The sequence below is a fragment of the Muntiacus reevesi genome, chromosome 1, assembly GCF_963930625.1.
Source record: "Muntiacus reevesi chromosome 1, mMunRee1.1, whole genome shotgun sequence".
NCBI classification, from domain to species: Eukaryota; Metazoa; Chordata; class Mammalia; order Artiodactyla; family Cervidae; genus Muntiacus; species Muntiacus reevesi.
In genome coordinates this window covers 238,834,154-238,851,826 of record NC_089249.1, presented here as the reverse complement: position 1 = coordinate 238,851,826, position 17,673 = coordinate 238,834,154, and the positions used below count along the sequence as shown (strand labels likewise).

Genomic DNA, 17,673 nt, shown 5'->3' with positions numbered 1-17,673 from the left:
AATCATCAAAAAGTCTTCAAGTAATAAATGCTGGAGAGGGTGTGGAGAAAAGGGAAACTTTTCTACCTCCTACTCTGTTGGTGGGAATGTAAAGTGGTACAGTGACTATGGAGAATAGTATAGAGGTTCCTCAGAAAACTAAAAATAGAATTACGATATGATCCAGTAATCTCATCCCTGGATATATATCCAGAGAAAACTGCAATTCAAAAAGATACATGTATCCCTATGTTCATAGCAGCACTGTTCACAATAGCCAAGACATGGAAAGAAGATGTTATGGAAAAACTCAAATGAACTTTTTGGCCAACCCTATACATATAATGGAATATTACTCAGCCAGAAAAAGAATGCAAAAATGCCATTTGCAGCAACATGGAGGGACCTAAAGATTATCATACTGAGTGAAGTAACTCAGACAGACAAAGGCAAATATCTTATGATATCACTTTTATGTGGAATCTACAAAAAATGATAAACTTATACACAAAACAGAAATAGACTCACAGATTTTGAAAACAAATTTATGGTTACTTGAGGGGAAATGTGAAGGGGAGGGATAAATTAGGAGTTTGGGATTATTGTACACACTAATAAATATATGAAATAATCAACAAGGACCTACTGTATAGCACAGGGAAATCTACTCAGGGAAAAGAATCTAAAAAAAGAATGGATAATATATTTACATAACTGAATCACTTAACTGTACACCTGAAAATATCATAACATTGTAAATCAACTATACTCCATTAGGAAATAAAATTTAGGACTTCCCTGGTGGTCCAGTGGTTAAGACACTGTGCTTCCACTACAGGGGGCATGTGTTCGATCCCTGGTCAGGGAACTAAGAGCCCACATGCTTCGTGGTACAGCCAAAGTGATAATTATTGTAAAAAAAAAAAAAAAAGAAAATAAAAATTAAATTAAAAAGAGTAAATAGAAAATCTGACTAGATCTATAACAAATAAAGAGATAGAGTTGGTAATTAAAAAAAGAAAAACTTCCTACAAAGATATTTTCTTCCTACAGTCAGATATTTTCACTGATAAATTCCACCAAGTGTTTAAAGAAAAAATAATACAAATACTTCACAAACTCTTACAAAAATAGAAGAGGATGAAACATTTCCCTACTCATTCTGTGAGGCCAGTATTACCCTGATACCAAACATATCACAAGAAGAAATCCTACCGATCAATATATTGTCTGAATACAGAGGCAAATTATCTTCAACAAAATACTAGCAAACCACATATAAAAAATTGTGGTCACATATAAAAACCGTGGTCAACTGATTTTCAACTAGGGTGCCAAGACCATTTGAAGGCAAAAGAATAGTCCTTTTAACACATGGTGCTGGAACAACTGAATAGCCACATGCAAGAGAATGAATTTGGGGCCCTATTTCACATCATATACAAAAATTAACTCAAAATGGACCACAGACCTTAAACTATAAAAACTCTTAAAAGAAAATATAGATGTAAAACAAGTGGTACCTAATTAAACTTTTAAAAGCTTTTGCATAGCAAAGGAAGCTATAAACAAGATAAAGAGACAACCCTCAGAATGGGAGAAAATTATAGCAAATGAAACAACTGACAAAGGATTAATTTCCAAAATATACAAGCTGCTCATAGAAGTCAATACCAGAAAAACAAACAACCCAATCAAAAAGTTGGAAAAAAAACTTAAACAGACATTTCTCCAAAGAAGACATACAGATGACTAACAAACACATGAAAAGATGCTCAACATCACTCATTATTATAGAAATGCAAATCAAAACTCCAATGAGATACCACCTCACACTGATCAGAATGGCCATCATCAAGAGGTCCACAAACACTAAATGCTGGAGAGGATGTGGAGAAAAGGGAAGCTTCTTGCACTGTTGGTGGGAATATTGATACAACCACTATGGAAGATGGTATGAAGATTCCTTAAAAAACTAAAAGTAAAAACACCATATGACCCAGCAATCCTATTCCTAGGCATTTACCCTGAGGAAACCAAAATTGAAAAAGATATATGTACCTCAAGGTTCACTGCAGCACTATTTACAATAGCTAGAACATGTAAGCAACCTAGATGTCCACTGATAGATGAATGGATAAAGAAGCTGTGGTACATGTGTATATAATGGAATATTACTCAGCCGTTAAAAGGAATGCATTTGAGTCAGTTCTAATGAGGTGGATGAACTTAGAGTCTATTATACAGAGTGAAGTATGTCAGAAAAAGAAAGATAAATATTGTGTACTATTGTAATATTGTCCATCCCTGGTAGTCCATTGGGTAGGACTTGGAGCTTTCATTGCCCAGGGCCTAGGTTCAATCCCTGGTCGGGGAACTAAGAGCCTGCAAGCCATGTGATGCAGCCAAACAAACAAACAAGGAATCTAGAAATATGGTACATACGAATTTATCTGCAGGGCAGCAATGGAGAGGACACAGCGTGGTGGGTGGAGAAGAGAGAGTGAGATGTATGCAGAGACTAACATGGAAACTTATATGACTTTATGTAAAATAGACAGCCAATGGGAATTTTCTATATGACTCAGGGAACTCAAACAGGGGCTCTATGTCAACCTGGAGGGGTGGGATGGGGAGGGAGATGGGAAGGGGGTTCACGAGTGGGGGGACATAGGTATACCTATGACTGATTCATGTTGATGCTTGACAGAAAACAAAATTCTGTAAAGCAATTATCCTTCAATTAAAAAATAAGTAAATTAAAAAAAAAAGAAAATATAGATGTAAATCTTTGTGGCCCTGGATAAGGCAATGGTTTCTTGGATATGACATCAAAATCACAAGTAACAAAGGAAAAACAGATAAATTGGGCTTCATAAAAATTTAAAACTTTTGTGCTTGAAAGGACAGTAACAAAGAAAGCTTTTGAAAAGACTACTATGTAAAATATAAAAAGCACTCTTAAAATTAGAAGTGTAGGACTAACAGATACAAACTTATATATAAAATAGACAACAAGAATTTACTGTATAGCACAGGGAACTATACTCAGTATCTTGTAATAACCTACAATGGTGGTCCACTGGCTAAGACTCTGTGGTCCCAATGCAGGGGGCCCAGCTTTGATCTTTGGTTGGGAACTAGATCCCATGTACCGCAACTAAAAGTTTGCATACCACAGCAAAAGATCGAAGATCCTGTGCACTGCAATGAAGACCAGGTGCAGTCAAATAAATAAATAAATGTAAATAAATAAATAAATAGTTATGATGCATTTGTTAGTTTAAAAAATAATGGAAATATATATATATAATAATCACTTTGCTGTACAGCTGAAACTAACACAATATTGTAAATCAACTATATATACTTTCATCTTTTTTTTTAAGTTTGATGTTTGCTCATGAAGGGGAAAACAAAAATCTCTTACTACTGAACAATAAAAAGATAACCCAATTTAAAAAATAAAATAAATTGCTGGGCAACACGATAATCTGTCTTTTTTACATAATGCTCTACAAACATAATTGCATAGTAGTACATGCGGATTTTTAAATGATATACATACATATAACAAACACACAGAGAAAAGCACTATTACAGGAAAATGGTTCAGTGAATTACCGCAAAGTGAACATCCCACATAACTACCATCAAGATTAGGAAATAGAACATTACTGGCCCCTCAGAAGTCCATTTCTTACATCTCTCCAGTAACTCCCATTCCTTCTTCCCAAAAGGTAACCACTCTCTGACCTTTAAAGCCATGTTAGTTTTTCCTAATTTTGAAATTTATATAAATGGAATTATACTCTTTTGTGTCTGACTTCTTTTGATCAACATTTGAGTTGTAAGATTCAATCTTATTGCTCATCATAGTCATCAATTTTCATTAATTAGTTCATTAATTTTCATTCTTGTAGAATATTCCATTATATGAGTAATCCACAAAGTATTTATTTATTCTACCATCAATAGACATTTGAATTTTCCAGTTTGGACTTTCATGAATGTTGCTATCATGAACACTCTGGTACATATTTTTTGGTACACATATATATTCTATGGTTCCTCTTTCTATAATCTGCTTTATTTCTTGATTTTTCAGTTAATCCTTATCTTGTACATGCCCATTTATTTTTGTTTGAACACTAGAAATCTGTATAAAATGTTTTAGAGATGATTTGAAACTCTTGGCAATGTTATATTCCTCCAAAGGGGATTTATGTTACTTCTGGTTATAACTTGAGACAAAGGCAGAGTACCTGAATCCAATCAAGGATGGAGCCAATTTGAAGCTTCTTCAGTTTTTCTGAGGGTTATTCTGTTTCTGATTCACTTTTACTCCTAGAGTATAAATCTTTAGGAAGGACCAGCTAAAAACCTGGGTTGTTTTCAAGGATCCCTCCTTTTTGACAGGCCCTGAATTTCAACCTAGTCCTACAAGTCATGTAGGTCTACTGAAAGCTTTGCACACCTTTCCAGTTGCTCCACAACATCTTTGGTATCAGTAAGAGGAAAAGTTGAATCAGACATCAGGCTCATATCTCTGGGCTTCCCTTGTCTATGAGATCTTGGCCCATCAAACTATTGCTGCCTTACTAGCGCTATGATTCCTTCACATAAATGTTTATATACATATACACACATACATATACACAGTCCAGATTTCATGATAATTCTCAGCTGGAGGATTGGTTTGAAACAGACTGGCTACCATTGATAGTAGTAGAAATCCTCTTTCTTTGTTCTTTAGTCCACATAGATTTACCTCGTTTTTTAAAATAGTATAGGTATACCATAATTAATTTATCCTTTCCCCTATTTCTGGGCATTTAAATCTTTTCTAGATAGTCTTGCAATTAAAGGCAATGCTGTAGTGGACAACCTTGGAGTTAAATCCTTGCGCACTAGAGACTATCTAAAGGACAAAGGTGTGGAAGTAGATTACTAAGAAAAAATTTTTATTTCACTTTCTCCTCTAAAGGCTAAATCATTTTATACTCCTACTTGCACTGCATGAGCGTTCCCTTTCTCCAAACTCCGGCCCCCAATTCTGTGTATCTAAATCTTTTTTATTTTTCCTACTTAAATGGGCAAAAAATGTTGTTATTCTTTTTTCTAATTGTTTTTTCACTGATTATCATAGAAAGGTAAATACATTTTATATATTTATTTGTAATTTAACTTTTCTTTTTACATATATTGCCCAAGTTTTTCTGTGCAATATATTGCCCATTTTTCCACCGTTAAAATTGAATTCTTATTCTATTTCTTATTAAAATATAAGAGTGCTTTATATTATATAGGCTATATATTGTTACCTAGCTGCAACCAATATTTTCCCTTTCTGTGGATTATATTTTAACTTTGTCTATGGCATATTTCATCATACAGAAGATTTAAATTTTATGGCTTCTGTGTTTTGAATTTTGTTTAAGAAAGACTTCCTCAACCTTAATATTATAGTCTGAAATAACCTGATGTGTTTTGATTAATATATTTTCATCTTTTACTCATCTTGAAATTATTAGTATGTTATTAGATAGGGATAAATTTTGTGATCCCCTCATAATTGCCCATTTAAATAATAGTCTACTCTTTCTCTACTGTTTTGAAATGCCACCATTTTGATATGCCATTTTACAATATACCAGATTTTCATATATTCATGGGTTTATTATTCTGATTTTTAACTTTAAAATATCTCCCTAAGTGACTCTGGTGCAGTTGAGTCATATACTGATTTCAGGGAACTTCTGGTTTTAGTGTAGCCATCCATTTGATTTTGGTAAATTCCTGAAACAAATATTTTGCCAAACATGGCTAAATCCAGCAATAACACTCTGAAACTCCTTCAGAAAGCACTAAGTGAATTCATATAAATGAATGGTTCTTTTTTATTATTATTAATTTATCTTTCATTGAAGGATAATTGCTTTACAGAATTTTGTTGTTTTCTGTCAAATCAGCCATAGGTACACATATATTCCCTCCCTTTTGAGCCTCCCTCCCGTCTCCTGTCCCATCCCACCCCTCTAGATTGATACAGAGCCCCAGTTTGAGTTTCCTGAGCCATACAGCAAATTCCAGCTGGTTATCTATTTTACATATGGTAATGTAAGCTTCCATGTTACTCTTTCCATATATCTCACCCTCTCCTCCCCCCTCCCCATGTCTATAAGTCTATTTTCTATGTCTGTTTCTCCATTGCTGCCCTGTAAATAAATAAATTCTTCAGTACCATTTTTCTAGATTCCATATTTATGGGTTAGAAAACAATATTTATCTTTCTGTTTCTAATTCACTTCACCCTGTATAATAGGTTCTAGGTTCATCCACCTCATCAGAACTGATTCAAATGCATTCTTTTTATGGCTGAGTAATATTCCATTGTGTATATGTACCACCACTTCTTTATCCATTCATTTGTCAATGGACATCTAGGTTGCTTCCATGTTTTAGCTATTGTAAATAGTGCTGTAATGAACAATGGGATACATATGTCTTTTTCCATTTTGGTTTCCTCAGGGTATATGCCTAGGAATGGGATTGTTGTGTCATATGGTGGTTTTATTCCTAGTTTTTTAAGGACTCTCCCTACATCTTCCATAGTGGGAATGGTTCTTTTTTAATCAGAATTTCTGAGTAGTTGAATTCAAGAGTCCATTTTAAGGTGCTCAGTTTGTATCTTAAAAGATCAAAACACAGCTTTGAGCTGCAGTTCTGCCCTCTGTTTCTTTTGAACTCTCCCTCAAAAGGGAAAGTCACATTTAAGTGAGAATATCCTGATTTAGTCATCCCCAATAGATGGAACAATCTAGCAATTAGAAGTGGGCTGGGTTGCCTATAATCACTCTAAGAACCAGTTCTCTTCCCCCTCCCCTGCCCTCTTGCCCTACCCCGGATAGCTAAATTCTTAACTGAAGTATTGACATTATGAAAAATGTCAATAAAGGCCACTGAATTGTACACTTAAACTGGGCGAATCACATGGTGTATGAATTATATCTCAGGAAGGCTGTTTAGAAATAAAAGAGACGGAGACAGAGGAAGGCAGGCACAAACATGCCCCACAGTCCAGCCCACCCTTTGTTGACATCTGCTTCTCCTCAGGACAGTCCTCAAAACCATGCAATGCTTGACCTTGACAGTGTCAGCCTGATAGCCTTCTTCTGGTCTCCTCTGACATTTGTGTTCTCTTTTTATTACTGTTTTGATTCTTACCCTGGCTACCTTACTAAAGTCACTCAAGGGCTTGTCTTCTCCATGAGATAGTAGATTCCTCTGGGCATGAACTGTATCTTGCCTCTAGCCAGCACGAAGCATGTTGTGGAGCTTAGGTAGGTCCCCAGTTCTCATTTTCACCCAGAACTGAATTGCTTCCTGTTGTCAATAGTCAAGAGGAAGAGTTCAACAGGGCAGGAGGGTGAGGACATGAAATGTGAATGTCATGTGGACATCACTTCCCATCTGCTTGCCCTCTGGATGATGTAAGAGCAGACAAACCACCACAACAAATATGTTCAATGAGAGAGAGAGAGAGAGGTCAAGAAGCAGAGGGGCTTGACATCCTGCCCATGATAACCCAGAGTGAGTGGATCACTGTCTCTAAACACAGCAGATAAGTGAACAGAGAGGCACTGGAGGACAGAGGCCTCCTCCTCAGGCCCGGATCTGGCCCAACCCAAGTGTGCAGCAGCATGCATTGTAGAAAAACCAGTGGAGAAGCAGAAAGGAAGCCTGGGTGGCATCCTAGTCAGTTTCTTCTCCTGGGGCTGCATGACCATGCAGAGTCTTTGCTGACCCTTTCCTCTCCTCTCTCTGCCCCTGTCTTTGCCAGTTATCTTACAGACGTCATCCTTTCCTGTTGAAGCTCAGATAAAGGTCTATCTGTCCATATTTGGCACCATTGCTTCTCCTTCCTTATTTGGGAAAAAAATTTTTTATTATGAAAGCCATACATTTTATTAAGGAAGAATTGCTAAATAATCTCATTCCAATTCCCCCGAGAAAATCAATTGTTAATGCTTTGTTGTAAATTCTTTGAGAGCATTTTCTATATAGAGTTAAACCATTGGGGTCACATAATCTATGTATCTTTATCATTTCACATTTTTTACTCATTGATGTATCATGGACATCTTTTTAATCAATACATACACATCTGTAATATGCTTGTTACTAGATGTACCATAATTGATTTAATAAGTCTCCTCCTTTTGGATACTTCCTGCTCAGTCACTAAGTCATATCCAACTCTTTGTGAACTCATGGACTGTAGCCCTTTGTCCGGGCTCCTCTGTCCATGGGGCTCTCCAGGCAAGAATACTGGAGTGGGTTGCCATTTCCTATTCCATGGGACTCTTCCTGACCTAGGGATCAAACCCATGTCTCCTGCATTGTAGGCAGATTCTTTACCACTGTGCCATTGTAGGTTTTTTCTAATTTTTCACCGCTATAAATGATACTGCAAGAAACATTGTTCTAGCTAAATATTTGATCACATGTTTAGCAGGTTTGTAAGGTAAATTTCTTGGCCATTGAGTCCTCTTTTTCCTTCTCATGTCCCACAGCAGAGGAAGTATGCGGTTGCTCTTGCTTAGCTCCCAATTCTTGGTTATTGATTAAACAGATGCAGTTCTGATGATATTGATATATTTTGAAGCACAGACATAATTGACTTTTTCCAAGTCTAGAGAATCTTGCAGTCCTGCCAAGCTTAGGTTCCACTGAGTTCTTCCCATCTTCCAAATTTCAGGGATAGATGAGTCATCCAGGTGAGTCTTCTTTTCTTAATCTCCTTTTTCAATCTGCTTTCAAGACACATAATTATTGTTTTTCTCAATCCTAGGAATTTTTTGATGTGTGGCCAGTCCTGATGGGTGAGGCTCCACCCTACGCTGGTCCCAGGACTCCGGATGGAAGGGTAGGTCTCTCTCTGGCCTGTTCAGTATGAATAAATGTTTAATGAAATATAATGTAAGGCACTATAGGCCCTGCTGAAGTTTCTCTACCACCTAGGTATTTATCTCTTCTGGATTGGGTCGTCGCCTTTGAAATTATGGTAATTCCTCATGATTGCTCAAACCCTGTTATTTGCAAGGTGTTTTAATATCTCACTGGAGTTTCACAACAACCTGGTGGGACTGACAGAAGAGGAAAAATATTCTTATTCCATAGATGAGGAAAGAACTCCAGAAAGATCAAGCAACCTGCTTAACGATTCACTCAGCAGAACTATAGACTATTAAAGCTGTAAAGAATCTCAAAATCTAATCTAGATGTACACATTGATAGCCAGAAGGTCATTTCCAGTCAATAGATAAATATGTTTAGCTATGAAAGTTTTTCAATTCTTTATTTCCAATAAATGTCTAGATTCTCAGATCCTTTTGAAAAGGTGGCAGATCATTCAAAACTGCACAGTCCCCCCAGCCCCATCCCACAGGGTAAATTTGATTGGAGCTGAGTAGCAGCTGCCTCCTTGCAACCTGGCCTGAGTTCCCTAGTTTGCCATAGTCCCCCTGACTCCCTCTTGTGTACCCCTGGCTGCCTCCTCTCTTTTGTTTCTATTAGGTCTCCCTTGGCATTTCAGTGTGTGACCTCTGGCCTCCTACTATTGCTACATTTTAAAGATGGGACATAAACACTTTAGAGAAGCTGTAATGAAATATGTGGGGATGCAAAGATGAAGCAGGATAAACAGACCTGGCACTCAAATGGCCTATAGAACCTGTAGAATGTCTTTAGCTGAGGCCACATAGAATAAGTAAGCAGCGTAGCTATGTGCTGGATTGAGCTTTAGTCCAGTAATTGTCTCACAAAACCTTCCAGGCTGTCTGAAATGGTATATCATTTCTGCTAAGAGGCCTGATTTCCCCCAGCCAATACTGCTGCTGCTGCTAAGTCGCTTCAGTCGTGTCTGACTCTGTGCAACCCCATAGACGGCAGCCCACCAGGCTCCCCTGTCCCTGAGATTCTCCAGGCAGTAATACTGGAGTGGGTTGCCATTTCCTTCTCCAATGCATGAAAGTGAAAAATGAAAGTGAACTCGCTCAGTCGTGTCTGACTCCTAGCGACCCCATGGACTGCAGCCCACCAGGCTCCTCTGTCCATGGGATTTTCCAGGCAAGAGTACCGAAGTGGGTTGCCATTGCCTTCTCCATGACAGACCTTATTTAACCTTAATTCAGACTCTAGGTATTCAGAATTAACACCCTGGCTGTGAGCTTCATATACACACCAGAAAAGATTTCAACCTTGGAATCAACAATGTCTGCTGAGCTTTATCCAAAATGACCTTTATAATCTGCCGCTGTCCAGTTTAAAACTACTATTTTGCCCACACAATTTCATGTTTTCATTTTGGAGGACTAACTCTGCAAAGCTAACATCATGTGCTGCTGTCAGAAAACTGTTTGCGGACATTTTTTTGTTTTTAAGTGCAGCTTGCTGTACTGGCATAGTTGAGATGTTACTACTGAGTTTCCATCGAATTCACATATGAGTTGGTTTTGTTTCTTCCAGAAATTTAGAATTTTTGGAACTGAGGTAGAGACCACTCTAGCTTTCAGACTCCACCAACTTCAATTAATTTCAATTTTCTGGGCTGCTTTAATATTCAGCTCTCTGAGCTGAGCCCTGTAGTCAGAGGTCATCTCCAACTCCAGAAGGCCTAGAGAAATATCAGGCCCTATCTAACTTATCTGGTTCTTCACTCTTGAGGATCCTTATCTTCAAGATTGAACTGAAGATGGGGGAGAAGACACATTTATATGTATAGCTGAGGCCCTTTGCTGTCCAGTTGAAACTATCACAACATTGTTAATTGGCTATACTTCAATATAAAATAAAAGGTTGTTTTTTTTTTTTTTTTAAAGATTGAACTGAAAAGGACATTTTCTCACTAAGCTCCAGCCTAAAAGGGATGCTCATCATCCGATCATTTCAGAAGCTTTAGTTTCACTGATGTGACCAGCACACTCATGGGTAAAACTTTTCTTCCTCAAACCCTCCTCCAGCTCATGCAGCAATGACTCAGTCTTTGTAAGAGTGTGACATGTTACGTTGCAATGGAAAAGGCCAGAAGACAAAGAACTTTGGTCTTAGTGGGTTGCTAGCCTGTAGGGTGAGCTTGGTCAAATAACCCCTTAGGGTCTCCATTTTCTCTTCTATGGAATGCTGTCACCAAATTTATCTCCAAAGGCAGTTTGATGTTTAGGACACAGTTGGTGAGGAAAACACAGAGAGGCCTGAGCTGGGGCCCAGACACAGCAGGACAGGACTGGACAAAAGCAGATCTTCTGAAAAGAGCATAGGGTTGAAGGGAGGAAGACTAAATTCAGGTCCCTGCTCCAGCAGCTGGCTGTGTGGCCTTGGATGCCTCTCGGAGCCTCCCCTTCCTCATGTGGAACACCCAGGTGATCAAGCTGACCTAGGAAGGCCATGGTGGCTAAAGCGCCTCACACTGACTTGGTAGGCACTCCGACAACCATGGCGACATAAGTCTCACTCTCTGCCGGGCACTTCACCTGGAGTCTGTGAATATACTCTTCTCATCAGTTTATGGAGGAGGTATCCAGGTAGGTCAGTGGTAGAGAATCTGCCTGACAAGCAGGAGACATGGGTTCAATCCCTGGGTCAGGAAGATCCCCTAGAAAAGAAAATGGCAACCTACTCTAGGATTCTTGCCTGGGAAATCCCATGGACAGAGGAGCCTGGCTGGCTACAGTCCAAGGGATTGCAAGAATTGGATACAATTGAGCAACTAAATAAAAACAACATTCTCTTTATGTCTGTTGGATAGTAGAGGACATTAAAGGCTTGAAGGGGAAAAATCATTTACACAGTTTCAAACCCTGGATGCTTTTCTTTCAGGTAACTATCATTGCAATCATGCTGCTTAACATCCCCTGTTGCCTTCTAACATCACTCTCACAATTGATCTGCCATGTTCACGCTAGAAACACAGTTTCTGTCTGGATTTTGACCAATTAAGCTCCCCGAATCTTGGGTCTGAAGCTCTCCCAAAGCAGCTCTACCTCACTTCATCTCCTTTTAAAAATAAAGCATTGTATGTGTGTGTGCTTTCATTATGAAAAACAGCTATGTAGGCTTCATGAAAAAAACAAAAATGGCACTTCTTTTAAAACTGGTATATTTCCATGCATGATGATCTGGCTCTGGTTATATCTGGCTCTTTCAAAGACCCTGTGTTACCGTGTCAGCTGCTTAGGTGCAAGGTGACAAAGGCATTCATTGATGGCTTGGTTTTGATTTTCCAAAAGCGGGTGGACTCCTACATGAATATGGCCTTGAAAGTAACTTGGCTGAGCTACTGCGTGTGGAAAAAGTTCTATTTATCTAGAGAACACTGACTTTTCTGTTGCTCTCTGTGAAGGTAAAACTGAGTCTCATGTTAAGTTTAAAAGAAAAAAGTCAAAAAAAAAAAAAAAATCCATCTCTCGTCTTTCTAAAGGAAGCTGGTAGAGACCTTTGGGTAGGGCAGTCTACCAGGCCCAGAGAGCCAGCAGGTTGCCTAGGGGAGCAGTGAACAGCCCAGATTCAAGGACAGATGACCCCGAAGCAAGAAAGCCATCTCCCCGGCCAGGAGGAAACAGCTCTGCCAAAGGCCCAACAGATTTCTAGAACTGCCCATAGGATATGACTTCATAGTTTTAAAATGTTCTTAGCACAATTGTTTATATTTACTGAAAAAGTAATACATGAGAACAGAGAAGAGCTCACACCATACAAAAGAGTACAGTACAGAAATCTAGCCTGCCTTGAGGCAGCTAGGCAGCCACTATGAGTGGTCTATCTTTCTCAAATGTCTATGGATATTTCTGTATGTACATATACAAGCTGGGTTTAGAAAAGGCAGAGGAACCAGTGATCAAATCGCCAGCATTCATTGGATAATAGGGATTCCCAGGTGGCGCTAGGTGAAGAATCTGCTTGCCAATGCAGGAGACATAAGAGACAAGGGTTTGATCCCTGTGTCGGGAAGATCCCCTGGGGGATGGCAACCCACTCCAGTATTCTTGCCTGAAGAATCCCATGGACAGATGAGCCTGAAGGGCTATAGTCCATAGGACTGCAAAGAGTTGGACGGGACTGAGGCAACTTAGCACTGGATCATAGAGAAAGCAAGGGAATTCCAAAAAAAACATCTACTTCTGCTTCATTGACTACACTTACGCCTTTTTCTATGTGGATTACAACTAACTGTGGAAAATGCTTAAAGAGCTGGGAATACCAGACCACCTTACCTGCCTCCTGAGAAACCTGTATGCAGGTCAACAAGCAACAGTTAAAAGTGGACATGGAACAATGGACTGGTTAAAAATTGGGAAAGGAGTACATCAAGGCTGTACACTGTTACCCTGCTTATTTAACTTTTAGGCAGAGTAATCCTGGGCTGGATGAATCACAAGCTGGAATCAAGATTGCTAGGAGAAATATCAAAAACCTTAAATATGCAGATGATACCACTCTAATGGCAGAAAGTGATGAGGAACTGAAGAGCCTCTTGATAAGGGTAATAGAGGGGAGTAAAAAAACTGGCTTAAAACTCAACATATAAAAAACTAAGATCATGGCATTTGATCCCATCATTTCATGGCAAGTAGAAGGGGAAAAAGTAGAAGCAGTGACAAATTTTATTTTTTGGGCTCCAAAATCCAAAACTTCAGATGACTGCAGCCATGAAATTAAAAGATGCTTGCTCCTTAGAAGAAAAGCTATAACAAACCTAGACAGCATATTAAAAAGCAGAGACATTACTTTGCTGACAAAGGTTCATATAGTCAAAGCTATGGTTTTTCCAGTAGTCAGGTATGGGTGTGAGACTTGGACCATAAAGAAGGTTAAATACCAAAGAACTGATGCTTTCAAATTGTGGTGCTGGAGAAGACTCCTGACAGTCCCTTGAACTGCAAGGAGATCATTCTGGTCAATCCCAAAGGAAATCAACCTTGAATATTCATTGGAAGGACTCATGCTGAAGCTGAAGCCCCAGTACTTTGGCCACCTGATACAAAAAGTCAACTTATTGGAAAAGACCCTGATGCTAAGAAAGATTGAAGGCCAAAAGAGAAGAGGGCAACAGTGCATGAGATGGTTAGATAGCATCACTGACTCAATGGTCATGAATTTGAGCAAAATCCAGGAGATAGTGAAGGACAGGGAAGCCTGATGTGCTGCAGTCCATGGGGTCTCAAAGAGTTGGACATAACTTAATGACTGAACAACAACAAATGTATGAATTCCACCACCACCCACCTTGACAAATGAGATAATTCTATTCTGTGCCTTACTTTCCCACCTGAGAATATTTGGCATCTTTCCCTATCAGCACAGATACAACTCTGGAGACAAGCACTCACTATGCACAGGCACTGTTTTTCAATCATCTCCAAGGGATGGACATCAGCTATTTCTAGGCTTTTTAAAGGAGTCTGGCTGAGAGCCCTAGGTGGGGAAAACAATGCTTTTACCTACATTTGGGTATATATCTATAGGATTTATTAGCATATGTAGAATTACTGAGTCAAAGAATATGTGCATTTTAATCTATAAAAGGCTATTCATGCTTACTATCCACCTACAATCTTAGACTCAAAGCTGGAATGGGCTTTACAGATTCCCCAGTTCAGTGTTTTAAATTCTCAGATTATCGTTAGAATCCTAGGTTTCCACAGTGGCTGCCTCAGCCGGGGGTGAATGGGGCAGTAGAGGACAGAAGAGGGAGTGAGAGAGAACCCAGAGATGCAGGATCTTGAGGTACCAGACTCTGCTCCCATCAGGGTGGCGTTACTTTCCTCTGCTTTCTAGGAGTAGGGCCTATGCTTTGTGAGGAGAAAGAGTTCTGCTACTTGATACTGACAACAAACAAGCACCACCCATGTTACAGCTGGGGCCCAGAGAGGACACCAAGTGGAACCAAGACCAGAGCCTGAGTCTTTGCACTATGGATCTATTCCTGACTCCATTTCATCGTGCTGCGTGGGGCACCTGGCCTCCCCTTGCATGCTTCCTGTTGCAGGGAGCTCCTACCTACCCTGGAGCAGCCATGGGTGCTCTGAAAGGGTTCAGTCACTGTAGCTGCTTCAAACTGAGCCCTGAGGGGCAGAGTGTCTCCTTCTCCCTCATGATCCTGCAGGTCACAATTACCTCTCAATAGGCACCTTGACTAGATGAGGAATTTCTATTTGTGGAGGTTCTGGATCAGGTGGCCTGGGTGGGCTCAGATATCTACATTTTAAACTCTAGGGCGATACTTCTCAAAATGCCTGTGTTAAGGAATAATTTTTTAAAATTTCCAATTCATTCTGGACTAATACTTTTAAAGATATGACAAAGGTCTATATTTGAAAAAATTGTCTTCTAAAAATTTTAAAAGACATACAAATGTTAAGTCTTTTAAAAATTATTAGTTTCAGCAGACATAACCTAACTCAGTCAAATTCCTATAAAAGTTTCTAAACACTGACTGCCAATTTCTGTTTTTATCTAATCATGGAATAGTAATAAATAGTGTACAGACTGATACCAATCCAGGGACCACACTTTGAGTAACCCCGTTCTAGGTGAGGGTGATACAGAGAGGAACACGCTATTTAAGCCAATGAACCTTAAGTGACACAGCACAAAGAGCTCTCAGCCTGGAGTCAAGGGCCTAGGTTCTTATCCTGGTTCACTGTCTTCTAATAAATGTGTCCTTTCTCCTCTCTGGGTCTCAGTTTTCATATTTGTAAAATGCTAACATGCCTATCACATGTAGGTGTTTAGACATTTTAATAAGGTAATGGATTTTTCCCCAATTACATTTTTCACGTAACTGAACAGATCTACTGTAAGAGAATGCGGGTTTTAATGGTGCAAGGAGGTAGGAGGGATGGAGGAGGTGGAAAGTGAATGGGGTGCATGGGGCATGATTGGGAAGGCAAGTCTGAAAGAGCTGATGAAGCAGAGAGAGGAGCTGAGTGAAGGAGGAAGGGGCTGTGACCATGAAGCTGACTCTGCATGGAGGATGGCTGGGTTGACGATGATGCTAATGGGACAAGAGCCCCCTTCCATCTTCCTCTCTCACTAGACTCCAGCAGTAATCTTTTCTCCTTGTACTGAACCCCCAGGCCCCCTCAGAACACTTCCTACTCCTTTTTGAAGTCCCAGATCCCAGCCCCTGCCTGGCCACTGTGAGCTGGCTCCAAGGAAGAGCAGGATGAATCTTGAGACTCAGCTGGCAGTGAGCTCCAGGGGCACTGGGACACGCCCTCAGAGGGTCAGGCCAGTGCTTCTGGAAAACCCCAGGGCACAGGGGAAAGAACAAAGCCTGCCTCAAGGACACACTCCTGCTGGAGTTCTGTCTCAGACTCTGAAAGTATATATTTCTCTCTCTTCTGCCTAGGAAATCAACTTTTACAAGGTCATTGACTACATCCTGCATGGCAAAGAAGACATTAAAGTCATCCCGTAAGTCTCTTCTCCAAACGTGCAGAATTGCAGGTGCATTGGTGTCCATAACACACTCATTCAAAAATCAACACTAACCAAACCCAAGAAGGCCACCCACTCAAGCAGAGCAACAAAGAGACAATGCAGAAGGGTGGGAAAGATCATGCAGGCTAGAAAATGAGGCTGGATTCTTAGTCAGCTGCTGTGAGTTCAAGTCCCAAGTCCAGTTTAGTAAGTGGCCTCTCTATGGAATGAGACCATGGATCTGATCAGGGCTTTACAATGGTTTTCTGTGGAGGCACATCTGGGGCCTAAGGCAGAGGATGAGGGAAAGGCAGGAAGTTAGCAAAGGAAGTGACTCAGACCCCAAAGAAAGCTTACTCTCTAGTGTCTTTTTTTTTTCTGGTTGCACCATGTGGGATCTTAGTTCCCCAGAGATTGAATCTGCACCCTCAGCAGGGACAGCTGAGAGTCCTAACCACTAGACCACCAGGGAAGTCCCCTCTAATGTCTTAGGTGATCAAGGAGGATAACGAAAAGGCTAAAATCCCAGAGGGTGAGGCCTGCCTGCAGGTGGTGGGGCCTCAAAGGCCATTTTAAGATTCCAACAGTCAAGAATGTTTTGCATATAAGCATGAACTTTTTGGTCAGGAGAGCATGTCCCAAAACTCAGTTGTCTTTTTATCTATTTGAATCCTCTGTGGGTGCCAGGATCCATGCCCACAGTTCTGTCTGAGGCTTGGCTGTTTCCCAAGTGAACTTCAGACTCCTTGAGGCCAGAATCAGCCTCTGTGGAGAGCCTCACCTTTCCTCTCATTTCTGGTTCACATGTAGAGATTTATTGCAGGTCACCTCAATCCTTAAACAGTGTGTGTGAGAGGCCTCAACTGTTGCCAGAGAATTTTGATAGTGCAGTCACTCAGATAACCCAGTTCTCTGGTTTATCTTTTCCTGATGAGGGATGAGAGATTTCTTTACGTTCCTGAGTTTCTGGGTTTTCTCTGTTCAGTCCTGTTTATACAATGACTAAGTCTTTTCTAAACTCATTTCTTTCCTTTTTTTTTCTTGTGAACGGCATACTCTGCCCCCATCCTGTTCTCTGACCACTTCTCTAGAGGTGCCAGTTTATCAGACTCATTGTCTGTGTTCAGAGTTATCACAGCTCACAGGGTTCCCCATCTCACCACTTCTCACCAAGCATCACATCCTCTAGTCTCTGATAACATCCACCTT

The 17,673-nt window shown here is 40.0% G+C and overlaps 2 protein-coding genes across 5 annotated transcripts in view; one reads left to right on the top strand and one right to left on the bottom strand.

Annotated features, from left to right (window-relative positions):
- Positions 1-17,673, top strand: part of PDE6A (phosphodiesterase 6A) — a 120,707-nt gene that overhangs the window by 59,427 nt on the left and 43,607 nt on the right. For all 3 annotated transcript variants that reach the window (XM_065918888.1, XM_065918887.1, XM_065918886.1), the window contains 2 exons: positions 8,834-8,908; positions 16,394-16,458. In XM_065918888.1, the coding sequence (XP_065774960.1) occupies positions 8,834-8,908; positions 16,394-16,458 (140 nt within the window). The remainder of the gene's footprint in view (positions 1-8,833; positions 8,909-16,393; positions 16,459-17,673) is intronic.
- The window catches only part of SLC26A2 (solute carrier family 26 member 2), an 82,806-nt gene that overhangs the window by 48,339 nt on the left and 16,794 nt on the right, over positions 1-17,673 (bottom strand). The gene's annotated exons all lie outside the window — the stretch shown is intronic.